Consider the following 19,407-nt stretch of genomic DNA (forward strand, 5'->3'; position numbering starts at 1 on the left):
ACATAAACACCATATTTATTTAGGTGTGAATGCTGAGCTGTACTTGTACAATCATTATTTGGGGAACAGATGAGTACTATATTTAATGATTTAAATGAATAAATAAACCAGTTGACATTGACACAGGGCAATGACAGCCTTGTACTTTGATCAGCTGTCTGGTTTATGTACCTGAAGCAAGAATTACAATAATTTGGGATGCAGAAAGCAATTTCTGCCCGTGGCTGTATTAGCTAATAAGCATCACGGCATGTGAGATTGCTGGTACAAGCTGACCTTTGGTTTAACTTTGTGGCTTCCCTGTAATAGCACTCTATTTAATAATTACTACATTTTGGTTTCCTTTTCTGTCCATTGCTTAGCCTTTTTTGGGAGAGCACTCACAGTGGTGAGACTGACAAGAAAAAATGGAAAAAGTAAGCTGGTATGGCATCACAACACAGATCTCTAGATGTGTCTGAACTGAGTATGTTGCAGTTCTGGGATATTTGCATCACTTGTAGATGTCCTAAAAGGTAAAAAAAAAAAAAAGGCACAGACCTGGCACATAAAGAAATATTACCTAATCACATCACCTTTAATCAGACATGTTCAGCATGTTCATTGGTGCTTTTACCTTAATGTTTAACTAAAGAATGGATACAGTATCAGAGACATGTAGGCAGGCTTGTTTTCTTTGTCCTTGTCAGGACACAGCACATTTTAATTGCCTGCATCACAGCTGCTACACATAAGGTTGATATATGCAGCTATTTAGCTAGACACTTGGTCACACGCTATCTAAGGCATCTGTGTGTTTGGCCAGAGGCGCTGACCCTGCAAACAGCTACTTGTGTTTCTTACCAGTCTGGTTTTGTGGGTGCCCTTCTCCCATGTTGTCTGCCATGTTTTCTTCCATACTTTGTTCATGCAGGTCATGGGTGATAGATTTCACAACGTCTTTTTGGTCATTTTCATTCTTAGTCACTGCAGTTGTTGCATCTGGGTCAACAGATTTTACCATGAACTTGTATTCCAATCCTGCAGTGATAAAAACAGCATGACTTTTTTTTGCTAGGAAAATGGGAAATGGCTAACACCTCTTTGGGAATCATCTTGTTGGGGCAGAAATACTTTTATCTTTCTTATGTTTGGATAATTCACAGTTCACTGTGAAGTAGCTGACTTAGAAAAAGAATTTCTTTCAAAATGGTCATGTACAAGGACTGAACTGAAAATGAGTGATGAAGCAGCAAATGGACAGCCTGGAGAACTATCGCTCACAAGGACTGAAACAATTACAAGCAAGTCTGGCTCCTTGGAAGCAAAGTATAAAGAAATGAGGGCTGGCACAAGGTTTTTGCACAGTACTGTATATATTTGTCATGCATCAAATTTAAGTAATTAAATTAGCCATAATACCATAATTTAACTAGAATTCTAAGTATTTAAAATATTTTCTTGCATTCTTTTATTCCCTTCAGCTCACTTTATTTATTAGTTTATACTTTATTTCCCTGTAAAGTGTTCCTATGAATATGTGGGAGTGCTATTGTTTAATAAAGACAAACAGCAGGAAACAAGAAAACAAACACATAAAAAAAACACACTATCTATTCACAGATTATACTCGGAACACTTCATAAATCAATAGACTGTTCCTTTTCTGTTATCGCATACAAAAATTAAATAATATTTAAGCATCAACCACTTGTGGGTAATTAGCATGTCTGAGAGGCAAACCTGTGTTACCGTTACTAATAGGCAGCAGGAAAATCCAATCCTTGTCAAGGATGCAAAATGTAGTCTAGATATTATACAATAAATTCAGTTAAATTGTCACGGTCGGACGGTCTTCCCGGACGACCTGCTTGTTTGTGATGTGTGTGTATGCCCTCCTCTCTTTCTCTCTCCCTCCCTACGCTGCGGGTCTGGCTGCCGAGGAACGGCGTCTCCGAGAGAGTGAGAAAGGCCAATCTCTGACCCGGAAGTGTAATCTTCGGCTCCAGCTGCCGCTAATCTTTCCTCACTAGACGGAGGTATTTAACGATGTGTCCAGACGGCAGTCGACGCTGGATTGTACTCGGAGCTCGGTAGCTAAGTGTGCGCGTGATCTTGTCACCCGCGTGGCCAGGCAAGCCTTCTCATCCGTTGTTGTGTTTGCTCGACTTTCAGATTGGAGAAGTACGGGACGGAGGAGTGGAGTAAAGGATTCACTGGTGTTTTCGGGAGGAGGAGCTCACACGGAAGGAGCGCACACAGACCTCACGGGAAAACTCACCTTCACCACTTCTGGGAACTGAGAAAAAGGACAATTGTTGGATATATTGATGTTTAAGGACTATCTTTCACGCACTGTAAATAAACGCACTGTCTGCTTCAACCCAGAGCTCCGCGCTTGAGTCCATACCTTCCATCAGCCGTGACATAAATTGAGTTTAATTTAAGATCATCTCAAATTGTGGTTTGAGTCACAGAGCTTTCATTCTATCTTTCCATTAACACATACGGCATGCCAAAATGTCTTCAGTGAAAAAGGTGTGTTGCAGACAATCAGCCTCCAAATATCGTGAATGTGCCGTGGAATCTGGGTGAGGCGTTCTACTTAATGGCTGTCTTGTGTTTGTGAATGGCTCTGCTGTTGCTGGCACCATGATGCGTGTTCCTCTGAGAGAACATAACAGATGGCTGAACACACACGGGTGCCATGCTGCTGCCACGGGAGCTCTACAACAAACAAGCACGCGTTCGCAATATGCAGGCCTATCTAGAGGCACACGTTTATTCACTCATGGATGAAGTACAAGTGCACGTACTGTAGGAGGTTGAAAATGTACAAACGAATAACACGTGCGCACAAGCACACTCTTACCGCACTTTTCTACCACCTCCTGGTTGACTAGCTCCTTCACTTCTTCAGCCTTGAAACGAAGAAATGCAAGAATGTGAATAATTTAAATGACAAGTCAGTTTTTAGCCTTTTGTCACGTGTGAGTGTGCAAGCGTGCTAAGACGTACTGAGAGTCCAGGCTCTCCTTTCTCCCCTTTTGCTCCTTCAATACCAACTTTACCCTAAAAGGAAAAGATATTAACATGTTATATTTATATTGGATGACAGATTCAGACAGTTTACTGACATTTGCACTGAAAAGTGATGAGGCACAACAACATATTTGGACCCACACTTCTCTCAAGTTAACATGTACACAATATTCAGTTAAGGAGAAGGCAGCCATGCAGGTAATTTCACTTATTTTGGCTTATTACACCTTTTAGATCTAACAAGGACTAAAAGTCGTGTGAAAAGGAAAGTTTTCACAGCAAGTGTGACCACCTCTATTAAAAGGTTTTTAGTGGTGTGCCAGACTGAAAGCATTCAGGTGTGTGTTAACACAATGTCCACTTACAGAAGTGAACATCGCAGCAATCATGTGTTTTATTTTGGTGAACACATGAAATACAAAAATACAGATCTGGAGACTACAAGGCTGAGAACTGAAAACATACGTGAGAGAGAATATAGTGCCCTTAAATATGAGGTCACAAGCCAATTTTTAAAATCAAATCAAAATACTTAAATCTCTTGATTGTTCTATTGCTGTGTGTTTTGCATGTGTTAAAAAAACCAGTTTGCACAGGGCTCTAGTTCTTTAAATATAAACAAAAAGTGACATTTACTGTCAATGCTAAACCATTTATTTGAGCTTGTGCACAGAATACATGAGAGTTCAAACACTGGAACAAGAGTGTTTTAACTGTGACCATTTTAAAAAAAAAGTAGAGGTATGATTAGGCAAAAAGGTCTGTTACTACTGGTGATTTTTGAAGTCTGAAATCTGCATGTTGCAGTTTGCTAACACAGCTAATGTTATTCAGCTGATTTGGTGTGTCATTAATTGCTCTATGTAATGGTATCATGGTATTTGCGAAGGACTACATAGACACAATACCTTCAAAACGAAGTTTAGTAAGATAGCCAAGATATTAGTGCCTTTGGGACAGAGCTTTTAAAAGAACACTGTTGGACGGGATGTGTTTATTTAGCTACTGAGTATGACTATCAAAAGTCTCTTGCAGACAGACCTGCAATACTTTTAATGCTGTGCAAAATAAAGGCGCAACAGAACTAAACTAAAACTAAATAATTAGCCACACTTTTACATTATCAATGTATCAAAAAACAATGTGCAACATTGAAGAGTTGTCTGTTTACTCAGTGGCAAACAGACAACTCTTCAATCCACCACATCTAAACAGAGCCTTGAGCATCTTTTAATCTCTAATGTGGGCTGGATCTGTTTTGGAGACCAAACAAGAAAATATCTTAAAGAAGAGATAATATTTTCTTGGTGACCAGAAAAATATCTTCAGGCAGCCAATAATGTGTGTAATGCATTTTAAATAATTTCATTTAAATTAAACATTTCTAATGACTCTGTCACACTAGAGTAAAAATAGAAAGACAAACTGTAACCAACTACAAGTAGTTGCAGCAACCAACTGGTTGTCCATGTTCAAGGTGATTGCACACATTGAGGGAGGTAACCTGTCTCCAAACAATCCCAGTCTGACTTGCATTATTGTTGCTGGCGACTTCAACCACACCAACTTAAAGACAGTCCTCCCCAGATTCCACCAACATGTCTCCTGCCACACCAGAGGAGACAAGACTTTAGACCATGTGTATTCCAACCTGGCTGGAGCCTACAAAGCCACACCCCTCCCCCACATTGGACAATCGGACCATCTCTCCCTGTTCCTCACACCTCGGTATTCACCACTCATCCAACGTGTGAAACCTGCTGTGAGGACAATTAAAGTGTGGCCAGAGGGGACAGACACAGTGCTCCAGGACAGATTTAAAAACACAGACTGGAATATGTTCACCCACACAGACCTGGACCAGTACGCCTCATCTGTACTGGATTACATCTCCAAAACCACAGACAGTGTCACCACCCAGAAACGGATCACCATGTACCCCAACCAGAAGCCTTGGATGAACCGGGATGTTCGTCTCCTCCTGAAGGCCCGCAACACTGCCTTTAGGTCAGGAGATGCACACGCCTACAGTACAGCCAGGGCTAATCTAAAGAAGGGCATCAAAAAAGCCAAACACCATTACAAAAAGAAGGTAGAGGAACACTTCTCCAACTCCAACCCCCGACGCATGTGGCAAGGACTCCAGACCATCACAGACTACAGGACCACCAAACCCTCCCCCGCATCCTCTGATGTCTCCTTCCTCAACGAGCTCAACAACTTTTATGCTCGTTTTGAGCGAGGGAACCCCACAACCACAACCAAAGCAGACATGACGCCAGACCACCAACCTATGACTCTCTCCCCCACCGATGTAGGAGCGGTGCTGAGCAGGATCAATGTCCACAAGGCTGCAGGCCCTGATGGCATCCCCGGGCGTGTTCTCAGAGCGTGTTCTGGGGAGCTTGCAGGAGTGCTCACAGACATATTCAATCTGTCCTTGGCCCACGCTGTGGTACCGGCCTGCTTCAAATCCACCTCCATCGTCCCGATACCCAAAAACTCCAACCCATCTTGCCTCAATGATTACCGCCCAGTAGCACTCACCCCCATCATCACTAAGTGCTTAGAGCGACTGGTCCTAGCACACTTCAAATCCTGTCTCCCCCCCACCCTGGACCCCCACCAATTCGCATACCGCCGGAACAGGAGCACAGAGGATGCAGTCTCCATCGCACTGCACTCTGTCCTCTCACACCTGGACAACAACAACACCTACGCCAGAATGCTGTTTATAGACTTCAGTTCAGCATTCAATACAATCCACCCCTCACAACTCATCAGGAAACTGACAGACCTGGGTATCAGTTCCCTCATCTGCAAATGGTTACTGGACTTCCTGACCAACCGCCCCCAACATGTCCGGCTGGATAACCGCTGCTCATCTACCATCACAATGAACACCGGTGTACCACAAGGCTGTGTGATGAGCCCTTTCCTCTACTCCCTCTTCACCCACGACTGCAGACCTGCTGATGGTTCCAACACCATCATTAAGTTTGCAGATGACACCACGGTGATTGGCCTCATCAGTGACAACGATGAGGCCGCCTACAGGGAGGAGGTGGATCGTCTGGCTGAGTGGTGCGACAGAAACAACCTGCTGCTTAACACCGAGAAGACCAAGGAGCTCATCGTGGACTACAGGAGGAATGCTGACCCACATCCGCCCATCCACATTAAGGGGACGGCTGTGGAGCGTGTGAGCAGCTTCAAGTTCCTGGGAGTCCACATCTCCGAGGATCTCACCTGGACGACCAACTGCTCCAAGCTGGTCAAGAAGGCTCACCAGCGCCTCTTCTTCTTGAGGACTCTGAGGAAGAACCACCTGTCCTCAGACATCCTGGTGAACTTCTATCGCTGCACCATCGAGAGCATCCTGACCAACTGTATAACAGTCTGGTACGGGAACTGCTCTGCCTCGGACCGGAAGGCGTTGCAGAGGGTCGTGAAAACTGCCCAGCGCATCGCCGGAGCACCACTTCCTGCCATAAAAGACATCTACAGGAAGCGGTGTCTGAAAAGGGCTGGGAAAATCATCAAAGACCCCAGTCACCCATCACATGGACTCTTCACCCTCCTGCCCTCTGGGAGGCGCCACAGGAGCCTCCGGACTAAGACCACCAGGTACCGGAACAGCTTCTTCCCCACAGCTGTCAGACTCCTGAACTCTGCCTCCTGACATCTGACCCACGTTAAACTCATGGACTGAACATACACACACCCACAATGGACAACTGTACCCTCAAACACAATAATAACATGGACTGAACCACCACTCACAACCACTAGCACTTTATATAGCCTCTGTAGAAACTATCTACACCCTCACTTATCTTAACTGCACTACTGTATAGCTCTGTGTAAATAATCATTCTGTACATTCGATAATCTTTAATCCTACAACTGTTTACAACTTACATAGTTCCCATTTCTGTATAGCTGTATATCCCAGATTCTGTAAAGTTATTTATTTCATATTCTGTATAGTTTTTCATATTTATATCCTGTTCATATCCTGTACATAGCTTGTACTCACTACAGCCTGTACATACTTATAGTTATAGAATATTCACAACATACTTCATACCGTGTACATTATAACATACCATAATAGACCCATTTCTGTAATATACTCACATATCTATATTATTGCTAATATATATTGTAATATATCTATATCACTAAAGCACTTCTGGATGGATGCAAACTGCATTTCGTTGCCCTGTACCTGTGCATGTGCAATGACAATAAAGTTGAATTCTATTCTATTAACTCAATCATTCTCAAACAGATTGTTGAAGGGTTGCAAATACAGTCCTGATCAGAAGTTTAAGACCACTTAAAAAAATGGCAAAAAAAATATCACATTTTGCATGGTTGGATCTTAACAAGGTTCCAAGTAGAGCTTCAACATGCAACAAGAAGAAACGGGAGTGAGACAAAACATTTTTTTGAGCATGCAATTTATCGAAAACAATGCTTAAACTGAAATAGGCTGTTTTACAGCTGGTCAAAAGTTTAGGACCACACCTCCAAAAACAACCTGTAACACCCCCCCAAAACAGAAATCAAAGTTCAAAACATGAACTCAGTAATGAGTAGTTCCACCATTATTGTTGATCACTTCAAAAATTTGTTGTGGCATGCTTGATGCAAGTGTTTCCATGAGGTGAGTGGAAACTGCAAGCAGTGAAGACGGCTGCATGAGGGGCATCTACTCGATGGAGCTGGTGTTCATTCATCTTGTCATCCATCCCCAAAGGTTCTTATTTGGATTTAGATCAGGGAAACATGCAGGATGGTCCAAAAGAGTGATGTTATTCTCCTGGAAGAAGTCCCTTGTCCTGCAGGCATTGTGTACTGTAGTGTTGTCCTGTTGAAAAACCCAGTCATTACCACGCAGACGAGGGCCCTCAGTCATGACGGATGCTCTCTGCAACATCTGGACATAGCCAGCAACTATAGTGTTTGATGCCCCTGCACCTCCTGACACCTCATTGTTCCACTGAAGGAAAAAGCACCTCAGACCATTATGGCGCCCCCCTCCACTGTGGCGCGTAGACAATATCTCAGGTGGGATCTGCTTGTATCATCAATGTTAAATTCTTTCTCATTAGAGAATAAAACTTTCTTCCCCCTTTCAGTGTCCCATGTTTGGTGCTCTCTTGCAAAGTCCAAAGGATCATTTCTGTTGCGTTCAAGGAGACGAGGCCTTTCAAGACAGCCAAGAAGCCCTTCAGTCTCAGATGCCGTCTGATGGTTATGGGGCTGCAGTCAGCACCAGTAACAGCCTTAATTTGGTTCGAGGATTGTCCAGTGTCTTGACGGACAGCCAGTTAGATTCTCCAGCTCATTGCTGGTGAAATTATTTTCAGGTTTTCCACTTTACTTTTTTGTTCCATAACTCCCAGGATCATTTAAGAAATTCCAAATGACTGTCTTACTGCGTCCCACCTCAGCAGTGATGGTGCGCTGTGAGAGACCCTGCTTATGCAGTTCAACAACCCGACCACATTCAAAAAGGAAATGCCATCAGAACGTCATGACTGTGTGACTACCTGACAAAAAATGACAATGAATCCACATTTTTGCACAGATTTGGCCTTTTAAAGGCATGTGGTCCTAAACTTTTGATCAGCTGTAAAACAGCCTGTTTCAATTTAAGCGTTGCTTGCAATAAACTGTATGCCCAAAAAATATTTTGTCTCACTCCCATTTCTTCTTGTTAAGATCCAACCATGCAAAATATGATATTTTTTTGCCATTTTTCAAGTGGTCTTAAACTTCTGATCGGGACTGTATCTATCATGTAATTTAAAAACATAATCAGATTGACAGTAATCAGAGTCAGTCTGCATCGGTGAACGTAACTTTTCAGCGATTTTGCTGAGTGCCTATGTCATTTTTGTCAGGGTCCTGGGACTGGGCGACCCAGGATCCCTGGGCAGTCATGGACCTGTGTATTATTATGTATTTTTGGTGTCGTTTCCCCTTCTCTGTGCGTGTACATATGTGTGTTTCTCTGTGCTGTGTTAGTCTGTATCCCACTCATATGTTTAGGCGAGGTATGGGTGTGTATGTCTGCGGGTGTGCCTGGAGGATGGAGCTCGGCCACCTGCAGGCCTGAGGGGTGTGGCCCTGCAGAGGGACTGGCCACACCCGAAGCCACACACCTGCCGCTGATCAGGGCTCGTCGGGGGAGCTACTTAGGAGAGTCTTGGAGCTCCCACCGACGCGGGATCATTGCATGAGACTCCACGTTAGTCACCCCGTCTAGGTTTTGTCTTAAAGTGTATGCCTGCCATTCCTAAGTGTCCTGACAGCTGCCGCTATTGTTTCCCCCAGGTGGAGCGTGGAAGGCTTGGGAGAGCAGCGAGCACCGGGGGGTGCTGACACGGGAGCAGAGAGCACGAGGGAGACACGACACGGGAGTCTGGGGAATACACTGGGGTTTATTGTTACTTTCCATCACTGTAAATAAACGCACTGTTTATACACAGAGTACCGCGCCTGGGTCCTCCTTTTCCCCACATCCCCATGGTCTGCCAGCCAGACCGTGACAATTTTGCAGTTAAATTACCGTACTGCAACAGCTACGTCACTATTTGTGGAGGAATTTCTGTTTCAGATCTGAGGTTTTTATTCGACTCTGAATGGAAGAAGTAAATGTGAATTTCTGTTTAATGTGAATTTCTGTGGATGTAGACAGCAACAGATTTGCAACAGATGGCAACAGATTTGCCATTTTCCCCAATTTATCACACTTAATCGGCATATTATCAGAAACAGATGCTTGACGCATTCAACTGCAAACTGATAGCAGACCGACTCTGTCTTATTGCTGTTTAATTGCCATCTTTATGCACCGAAATATCTTTGAGGACAACAACCATCGCAGACCTCGTCCCCGTCTTCTAAGCAACCTGTTTTCCTTACTAGTACTTCAGCATTGTGTTTTATTTTTGCCTCCCAAGTTTAGCCAAAAGTACTAAACACAGATTCTGGCAGGAGAAACACACGGACCCTGTACCACCAGCAATGTGGATGTGGATGGTACTTTTAAATGAATATTTATGTTGTTTATTATGAATATAAAGCAAAATTATATACTTTAGCTCTGTGAAAGTTACAGGAAATAGTATAGATGAAGGGATGTTTCTGAATTACAAGTGTGCTCGAAGAAAGCTGTGTAGAGATGCGAGTGCTGTGTGTCTCACATTTTCTCCTCTGTGTCCTGGTGTCCCTGGTGCTCCACTCTGACACTTCTTTGATCTGCCTCTTTTACCCCTGTCCCCCTGTTTGACCAAAAAATGCAAGTGCACACAGGGAAAATATATATTTTTAAATACAACACCTCTAAATCATCAACAACAAGAAAATATGTCCATAGCAGCACACCTCATCACTCACTTCTAAACAATATGAAAGACAGACCAATTAGGCACATCCTTGGAATATCCTCATTAGAGGTTTCCAGCCACTCTCTGTCAACACTGAGAGTCCAGTAATTGTAGCTGAAAGGAGCTAATTGAGTAAGATATTACTTGAAAGCTGCAGACAGAAATAGACCTCTCAGTGTGTGTGTGTGTGTGTTTTAATTGAGGACATGTCTCTGCTGTATCCACTGCTGGTGCCACTCTCTTACAAAGACACGGTGATGACTGTAATCAATTCAGCTCCTGCTCATTGTGTTCTGTCACATATTTAGTCTTCTCTTGTTGGGCTTTAAAGTTCAAAAATGTATTTGTGAGTAAGTGATATAAGCTATGTACGAAGCACAGGTGCCCGTTCTTTTCTATAAATGGACTACCAATTTAGTGAACCTGCTAAATTAAAAAACATATACATTATAAGACTCTGATAGGGCATATACTTATAGAAATATGTTTCCCTCAACTGCATACTTCATTGCGTATTTGTGCCTTTATGTCTGGAGCCTCTAATTTAGCCCCATTTTTAGTGCTGCCAAGACAAGTTTTTGTTACGTGACTATATTGTGACTGCATCATTTAGTTAAAGACTGTAGCCTTCATGTTCAGTGTTGAGTAAAAACATACCCCATTAAAGTAGTGATCAACTACTCCACTAATGCGTGCCAGTCTTGAAATAAAAAGTTAATATCTGTTGATAAGTTCTAACTTTTGGCCCCGATATTGTGTGATGACAGCTTGTAGAGGGCATCTCATGAATATCACATTTCTAAAAGACAAAAGTGACGATTCTGTATGACGGTACTGATGACACACGTAACTTGTGAATAGGTGCTTGGAAAAGTAAAGACAGCGCTAGACTGCTTTTAACTTGTTATCATGAGATAATGAAGTCGTGATCAGGGGAACAGCAGGTATCTTGGAGATAATTAGACTGTGTTATTGATAATGAGCCTGTGTTTCATCAGCAAGTACAAGTACCTAAAGAGTTGGGTATAGTGTACCTTAGGCCCTTTGTCTCCTTGAGGCCCTGGCGGTCCCGGTGGTCCCATATCACCGTCCCTTCCTGGACTTCCTGCTGACCCCTTGAAACCTGGGAAACCTGGGAAACCTGCTGCACCCTGAATTCATTAAAAGAAAATTTTGATCACAGTGACTAAACCACTGTAAAGTTACATCATTATATAAATATAAACAGATATCACAATCTTTTAATAAGATATGAAAATAAACTCTAGGATAAAAAAATCACAGGTCATATGGCTTTGAATTGACAAACCTTTTCCCCTTTTACTCCAGGATCACCATCAACACCATTGATCCCCCCTTCTCCCTTGTCCCCCTAACATTTCACAAAATGAGAAACAGTAACTGATTTGTGTGTGTGTGTGTGTGTGTGTGTGTGTGTGTGTGTGTGTGTGTGTGTGTGCGTGCGTGCTTGGGAAATTAGTAGGGGAAATAAAGGCACACTTAAACGCTTACCTTGCGTCCCGTGACCCCATTCAGTCCAGGTATGCCCGGGGTGCCAGGTAGCCCCATATCTCCCTGTTTTGCAGGGACATATATGGAGTATGCATAGAAAGTTTTTCACATAGCACCGCTACATAACCTAACACAGCTCACTAATCTAATAAGAATCAAATTAAGGGATAACCTTTTCTCCATTCAGGCCAAGGCTCCCAGTGCGCCCAGGAAAACCTCTGAAACCCTGTAAAAGCATGAAACACATCACTTAATTCATTAAAACACAGATACACAAGCAGGTGACAAATTAGGAAAAAGTAATCAATGTGAAAATGGAAATTCTTCACCTTCTCCCCTTTCTCCCCTTTTTCTCCTGGTAAGCCAGGTTCTCCTGGATCACCCTATGGAAAAAATAAAAGAATGACAAACTAAATTACCTGTATTTGAATGTTTAGAAATCAAAGGTGCTGTCAGTAGTTATAAACTGCTCATTAGAGTACCTGATTACCCTGTTGTCCTTGGAGTCCATTGTCTCCTTTATCCCCTTTGGCTCCATCCAGCCCATCAGCCCCATTGCGACCCTTCAATCAAATTAAATTGTTATTATCTCACTTGATCACATCTTAAATTAATACTGAATATTGGCTTTAAATGTCGTAGACGTCAGTACCATCACTCCATTGACTCCAGGATCTCCTGGATCTCCCTGCAGACAATCGTGACAATTTCACACACAGAGCTGCCAGAAATGAATGTTTGAACTAATGTTGATGCCTAACTTACTTACTTTTTGTCCTACCGGGCCCCGTGCTCCAAATCTTCCCATTGCACCTTTTATACCCGCATTACCTTTTACACCCTTTTAAAAACATTTAATTAGTTAGATTTTAGATGTTTTTAAGCAAGACATGATTGGTACTACACTCTGTAACCTGCAAACTTTTCCAAACTCTAAACAACGTTGTATCTGAATTCATTACCTTGACCCCAGGAGGACCGTCCTCGCCTTTTTCTCCTTTATCCCCGTCAAAACCAGGTGAACCTCGCTCACCCTGAAACAAAATGCCCGCACACTTCTTCAATGCTAATTTATTAAGCTTTTTTGTGTAATTTCACACATTTTTTTAAGCTTACAGTTTATATTTTCAGCTCTTTTTATTGTGTATGTGTTAGATGGCTTGAGTTGTTTCAATATGTTTTGTACTGAAACTCATTTTAGTGGAATGAGTAATAGAAAAAAAGTCAGTGGGATCTCACTGGCTGTCCTTTGGAACCCTTATAGCCACGAGGTCCTTGGATTTGAAGCACACTGCCCTGCAGAAAGGAATTCAGTTGTACACTCAGTATGAAACTAATGTAAATACAGCTCATTCAAAAATAAAGAACACCCTCTTTTAGTTTCAGCCTTCAGCACAAAAACATCATATTCATGTCAAGCACGGTGGTGGTGGGGTAAGGATTTGGGATTGTTTTACAGTTACAGGACCTAGGTATCTTGCAGTCATTGAGTCAACCATGAACTCTGTTGTATACCAAATAGAGATAGACTAGAAATAGGCTAGATTCAACTGTGAGGCCATCTGTCCAACAGCTACCCAGTTGGCCAAAACTGGGTCATACACCAGGCCAATGATCCCAAGCACAGCAGCAAATCTACAACAGAAGTGCTGAAAAAGAAAAGAATCAAGGTGTTGCAATGGCTCAGTAAAAGTCCAGACCTCACCATGACTCAAATGCTGTGCCAGCACATTAATAGAGCTGTTCTTCAACAAATATAGTTGGTTTTTCCCATACTACTTTTGCAGTCTGGCTTAGTATGTGTTAATATATGTTAAATAAATAATGGTACAGTGTAACATTTCAAGTGTTGCTGTTCATCTGAAATTGTATTTACATAATATTAAGAGCTGCTGAGGAACTAATTATTTTTAAGTTTCTAAGTTTCTTTGTCTGCTCTTTTATTCACAGGGAATGCTGCAGGAGATGGCTCTGTGTATTATGATTTGGCACATTTTTACACCCAATGGGCATCCCGATGCAGCCCCCATGGGATTTGTGTTTCCTCCTGGTCCTGTACTGAGGATCTTTTGCATTGTTTAACAAATGTGTAAACGACTACAGTATGGAGCCACACACATAAAGCCTATCTATGTATACATAAAACCTTTGAACTGAAAGAGGGTGTACTTTAATTTTAATATGACAGTATATCCACAGATACAGTAAATACAAAGCTGTAAAGTCAGAAGAGGTTACTCTCACAAGGAATAAGGATTAAGTTCCAACAACAGCTGTAATTTAAAGAACAACTTTATTCTTTGATTATTTGTTTGCATTCCGCAAACAAATGATTTATGATTTAAAGGCACAAGAAAAAATCTATATTATGAGTATTACTGGAACTTTAACCTTTGTATAAAGCTGTAAATCTTACATATGTCTTGTTTGACACACATTTTTTCAATGTGTTTAACCACAGAGCAAGACAAACTCATTATACCCTTTCTCCTTTGACTCCAGGTGATCCACGATCTCCCTAAAAGAAAACAAAACTTGATTTTTAAATCCACTTTCAAAAAAGATGATTTCAATTTCAATACAAGAAAAATGCACGCACATTGTAGTAGTTCTAGTATAAAATATGTTGAACGCTAGTTCTGCACAACATGATGAGATTTTATTGGTTTTTGACATGACCATCATAGATAATAAAATCATCCAGCAAAACTTTAGTTACGACACTGTCTGAGAAGACAAACAAATATGAATGCAGGCTGACCAACAAGTGACACCACTTTTAACACAGCCTGTACCCACTGATACTTAAAAACAAACGGGAAATTACAATTGCAACATAAATGTGCCTGTAATAGAGCAGAATATTCACATCTTAATGTCAGTGAGTCATGTGCAAGTAAAAATAAATCGCAAGCAGCTGTTTATTGATGTTCGGGCACCTGAGAATTATAGCAGCTTCATGCTTCATGCACTCGTTTAACAGAAATCCTCAGGGTAAATAGAAAAACATCCAGTCACTCATTTCACTGCTTTGGTTGCACAGATAAAAGCAGCTAGTACTTATGCAAATATATATGCTCGCTATCTTGTTCTATTACAACATGCTTATGTCGCAGATAAACTGAGTCCATCTATCCTCCCTGCAGTCAACAGTGATGGATGCATGAATGGAAACATTGTCCTAATATGCACACTGTGTGTCTCTTGCTGTAATTATACATTGTTAACAGTGTTAGTGCCGATAAGAAACAAAGATGCACATCAACTTAAATAATATTTTTTGACTCTACTGTGTCACATAGTTTTGAGGCGCTTCAAGCAACACGACAGCAATTTCAGTTCACTGTATTTCAGAGCCTGGTAAGCTGGACACAGCATAGCCTGAGTGCCGTTTGCATGAAGTGCAACACAGAGTTTTCAGTTTGCACTTGGTGGTATAGTCCTTTAAATATAAAATATATGTAATTTTCTATATTAAAGTCTCATTAGCTGTAATCTAAGACGTCTAATAAAAAAAAATTCAGAAAATTGATTTAAAAAAGATGAAAACAAGAAACGTCACTGATTCATCAGTCATGGCAACAGCTCACCTTTTCACCTTTGCTCCCACTCAGTCCTTTAAGACCCTGTTTTTATAAGAAGGGTGAAAGATAGCGTATTTTTCTATGTCACTAAGGGTTTTATATAAAACTTCATGCTCAATTGTGTGGTTTTGAAAAGTTGCTTACTATGGGCCCAGGAGCTCCTTTAACACCTGGAGAGCCCTTGTCACCCTGAAAAGAAACATTTTCCTGCATAAGCAAACATGGCAACGCTGATTTTTTGTTATTATAAAAAGATTAAAAACTACAGTTCCTGTCTGGTCTAAACATCACCAACAACATAGTCACCAAATGTCAAATATGTAAAAAGGAACTTACCCTTTTACCTGGGAGGCCAACTACGCCTCTCTCACCAGGTTTACCTGGTATACTGTCACCCTGGTAAAATGAAGAAGGGAAAATGATCATTTCTGAAGTGGCAAAAACTGCTTAATTGTAGTATGAGGCAAATAGATTTATGTTAAAATAACAATAACACCATCCTTTAAGTTTGGCTTACACAACTGTGCATAATATTAGTACTTACCTTTTCTCCTTTTTCTCCGGGTATGCCAGGAATACCCTATCAGGTGGTACGAAAAGAAATTGGACTCATTTTCAGCCAGCAATAAAACAGAGAGAAACAAAAGTATAAAATGAAAAACAAAATTGTAACAAGCAGTGATTTTTAGCGTAGAAGGTTGGCATAGAAATAAACAACCTAAAAGACAGAAATGATATGTTAAGTTTTCTATACATGAGGTCCTGGCGGTCCTCGAGGTCCAGGAGATCCTGGGGAGCCATTCTTCCCTCTTTTACCTCGGCTGCCCTAATATCAACACAAACATCATACCTCATCATTATTATTTAAGCAGTGAGGTAATACTTATAACCTTCTCTGTCTATACCTCTTCTTATTAATTCATTCTCACGAAGATTCTCTCGAATCTTTGTGAGAATGAATCTTCTCTCGAAGATTATTTCATTTGTTAGATCATTTCATTTATTATATTGTATTGGCATTCAAAAGAGTTTAAGGGTCATTGTAAGATAATGTATGGTGACATACCTCTCTACCTGCCTCTCCTGGGTCCCCTGGAAGACCCCTAAGACCTGTGGGGCCCTGGATGCTTGGATTGCCAGGGATTCCCTGAATGCCCTGAGCACCTGGAGGACCTGGCTCGCCGGGCTCACCCTGAGGCAACACCATGGCAGAAAATAAGGATACAGGAAAAAAAGAGAAAAAATTCAGTGTTTGAAGATGAGCACATCATCAGAGGTCACTTGTCTCTTGTAATGTTGTTATTCAGCTTTTCTATTACTTTTGAATAATTGCTTTGAAGTAAGGTCCTTCTTGCCTTTATCAAATTAAAAGCTCAAACATAATTTTGAATGAGTCACTGAGTCAATTAAATGCTCCAAATTAAAAGTGTGATGTGAATTGAAGTCATTCAAAGTGAATGCTATGGAAGTCTGTGGGGGCTAATTAATTTACTAGGACATGTGTGTGTGTGTGTGTGTATATGTATGTGTATATATATATATATATATATATATATATATATATATATATATATATATATATATATATATATATATATATATATATATATATATATATATATACATATGGAGAGAGAGCTCTTAAATGTATTTCACAGCCCACCATTATAAGGTCTATGCTAACCTAAATTAAAACTATTGGCAATTACTAAATCCACTTGTTATGTTTTTGTAATGCTTAATCCACCATTATTCACAAACTCTTTAATCAAAATGATATTTTGAATGCTAAAATATAATTATTGTTGTTGTCCAATTTTCAAATGTACTGTTTTACAAAAAAACATGAAAAATAGTAAAGAACATCATTATTTTTCTGATTAAGATGACAAATTGCAGTTCATTAGTTGCACTAATCAGAAGGTCGGTGGTTCGATCCCAGGCTGCCTCCTGGCTGCATGCCAAATATCCTTGGGCAAGATACTGACCCCATGTTTGCCTACTGGTGGTGGTCAGAGGGCCCGGTGGCGCCAGTGTCTGGCAGCCTCGCCTCTGTCAGTGCGCCCCAGGGCAGCTGTAGTTACAGTGTAGCTTGCCATCACCAGTGTGTGAATGTGTGTGTGAATGGGTGAATGACTGAATGTAGTGTGAAGCGCTTTGGGGTCCTTAAGGACTGAGTAAAGCGCTATACAAATGCAGGCCATTTACCATTTCTAAACAGAAAAATCATTTAGTGCTTGAATGTCCAGCATGCCGGCTCAAATTTGGATATTAAAACATTTCATTTCATTCATTAAAACAATTCATTTTGAAATTCTTTACTTCAGTTTAAACTGGTAAAATGCTCACTGAAAGGGAATGAGTCCACATTAAAGTACTTCATGATGCTAGATGTGGTCTCTTAGACACATAAGACGAGACATAATCTAGCGGATTCAAAGACAAAGACATTCAAAGTCCGTATTAACACCTGGAAACTATTTGGAACTCAACGAAAAAAGGGACAAGTACATAAAAACAATGGCATCAAGAATGCAAGCTGTTATCAAGACTAATGGAGGCCATATAAAATATTAGTTTTTTAAGTTATGTTTAAAAAAATAAATAACGATATAATAATCTAATAATGTAATAACATTTTTTAAATAAATTTCTAAAAGATTAGTATTTTTATGTTTTTATGACAGGTGGTCAAATAAATGTATTAAGATTTTTAGTTCAACTGGTGTACAGACCAGTAACCATCAGTAACCCCCCCCCCCCCCCCCCCCATATCTGGATGACAGCTATCAGCTAATGCAGTTTATGATATTAAAAGGTTAAAAGGCTAGTTGATTAAACACTTATGTTATTTATTACGTTAGCACACTTGAAACAGTTCTGACAGTCAGTCTAATAACATTAAAATCAGTCTTTAAAGTCCCCATAAGGGATGAGCAGAGAAATAGAAATTTTACCTTCTGTCCAGGAGGACCAGCCTGACCCTCTGGCCCTCTGTGACCGATGCCCGGCTCCCCCTAAAAATAACAAAACAGATGAACACATCTGCGCAGTCACCATCATTAAAATTTAAAAAGCAAAGTTAAATCTTTATATATTTACCTTCTGTCCCTTTTCACCAATTTCGCCCTGAAGAGTGCATAGAAATGAGTTACAATAACGGAGTGCACCGTGACACATCCTTTTCATGTGCCAAAATAAACTAACTCGGAGGAATTTGAAATAAAAAAAAAAACAGGATTTGTCAGCATGTTTAACAAGGGGAATTATTAATGTCTGCTTTAATCTACTGTCTCAAAGTCATACAGAAATAGAGCAGGAGGGACATCAAAGCCCTGGACTCAACCAGATTCAGTGACAGGCGAGACGGGAGGGAAGCTCTCCCTGAGCTCTGATGTCATTTACAGATGCAGTGTTGGGAGGAGGGGGAGCATCCATGATATTTTTATGAACTGGTGGAACATTTCATGTGGGGACATGTGTCATTCTTGCTTTGTGATCTTAAGATGATAATAAAAATAATGCTTGAAATCAGTGGGAAAGTATCAGCGACTCGGTCATTTCAGCATAGATATCTTTTATTTCAAAGGGTTGGTTCAAGGTTGATGTTGGGCAATATTTATCACTAGGATGGAAGAATATCAGTCACACACAGCTAACAAATTTTAGAGGCATAAACTAGCTAGCAACTGCGGCAAACGTGATGGATCAATGACTCTTAACAGCTAAATAATACTATTTTTTTTCTTGCAAGGCTTGAGCCACCTGTTGCAAATTTTGATGGCTTTATCCCCTTTTTAATCTTTTCAATAAAGTTTTATCATAACATTCAAAATCTTGTCACCTTTTGTCCTGGTTTTCCATTTTCACCTGGCTGTCCCTGTTGC

At 40.8% G+C, this 19,407-nt stretch overlaps 1 protein-coding gene across 1 annotated transcript in view; it reads right to left on the reverse strand.

Moving 5' to 3' along the window:
• The window catches only part of col7a1l (collagen type VII alpha 1-like), a 68,182-nt gene that overhangs the window by 4,514 nt on the left and 44,261 nt on the right, over positions 1–19,407 (reverse strand). The window contains exons 83-106 of the mRNA XM_086268621.1: positions 19,365–19,400; positions 18,623–18,649; positions 18,478–18,537; positions 16,587–16,712; positions 16,275–16,346; positions 16,065–16,100; positions 15,857–15,916; positions 15,665–15,709; positions 15,527–15,562; positions 14,419–14,454; positions 13,176–13,232; positions 12,899–12,970; positions 12,706–12,777; positions 12,589–12,624; positions 12,419–12,499; positions 12,266–12,319; positions 12,109–12,162; positions 11,937–11,999; positions 11,734–11,796; positions 11,459–11,575; positions 10,242–10,319; positions 2,998–3,051; positions 2,852–2,900; positions 844–1,020 (exon numbers count right to left, since the gene is read on the reverse strand). Coding sequence (XP_086124747.1) covers positions 844–1,020; positions 2,852–2,900; positions 2,998–3,051; positions 10,242–10,319; positions 11,459–11,575; positions 11,734–11,796; positions 11,937–11,999; positions 12,109–12,162; positions 12,266–12,319; positions 12,419–12,499; positions 12,589–12,624; positions 12,706–12,777; positions 12,899–12,970; positions 13,176–13,232; positions 14,419–14,454; positions 15,527–15,562; positions 15,665–15,709; positions 15,857–15,916; positions 16,065–16,100; positions 16,275–16,346; positions 16,587–16,712; positions 18,478–18,537; positions 18,623–18,649; positions 19,365–19,400 — 1,561 coding nt within the window. The remainder of the gene's footprint in view (positions 1–843; positions 1,021–2,851; positions 2,901–2,997; positions 3,052–10,241; positions 10,320–11,458; positions 11,576–11,733; positions 11,797–11,936; positions 12,000–12,108; positions 12,163–12,265; positions 12,320–12,418; positions 12,500–12,588; positions 12,625–12,705; positions 12,778–12,898; positions 12,971–13,175; positions 13,233–14,418; positions 14,455–15,526; positions 15,563–15,664; positions 15,710–15,856; positions 15,917–16,064; positions 16,101–16,274; positions 16,347–16,586; positions 16,713–18,477; positions 18,538–18,622; positions 18,650–19,364; positions 19,401–19,407) is intronic.

The sequence above is a fragment of the Aulonocara sp. 'chitande type north' Nkhata Bay genome, linkage group LG17 (genome assembly GCF_057382095.1).
Source record: "Aulonocara sp. 'chitande type north' Nkhata Bay isolate Kocher_YH1m ecotype deep benthic linkage group LG17, A_spYH_male_GT1.1, whole genome shotgun sequence".
NCBI classification, from domain to species: Eukaryota; Metazoa; Chordata; class Actinopteri; order Cichliformes; family Cichlidae; genus Aulonocara; species Aulonocara sp. 'chitande type north' Nkhata Bay.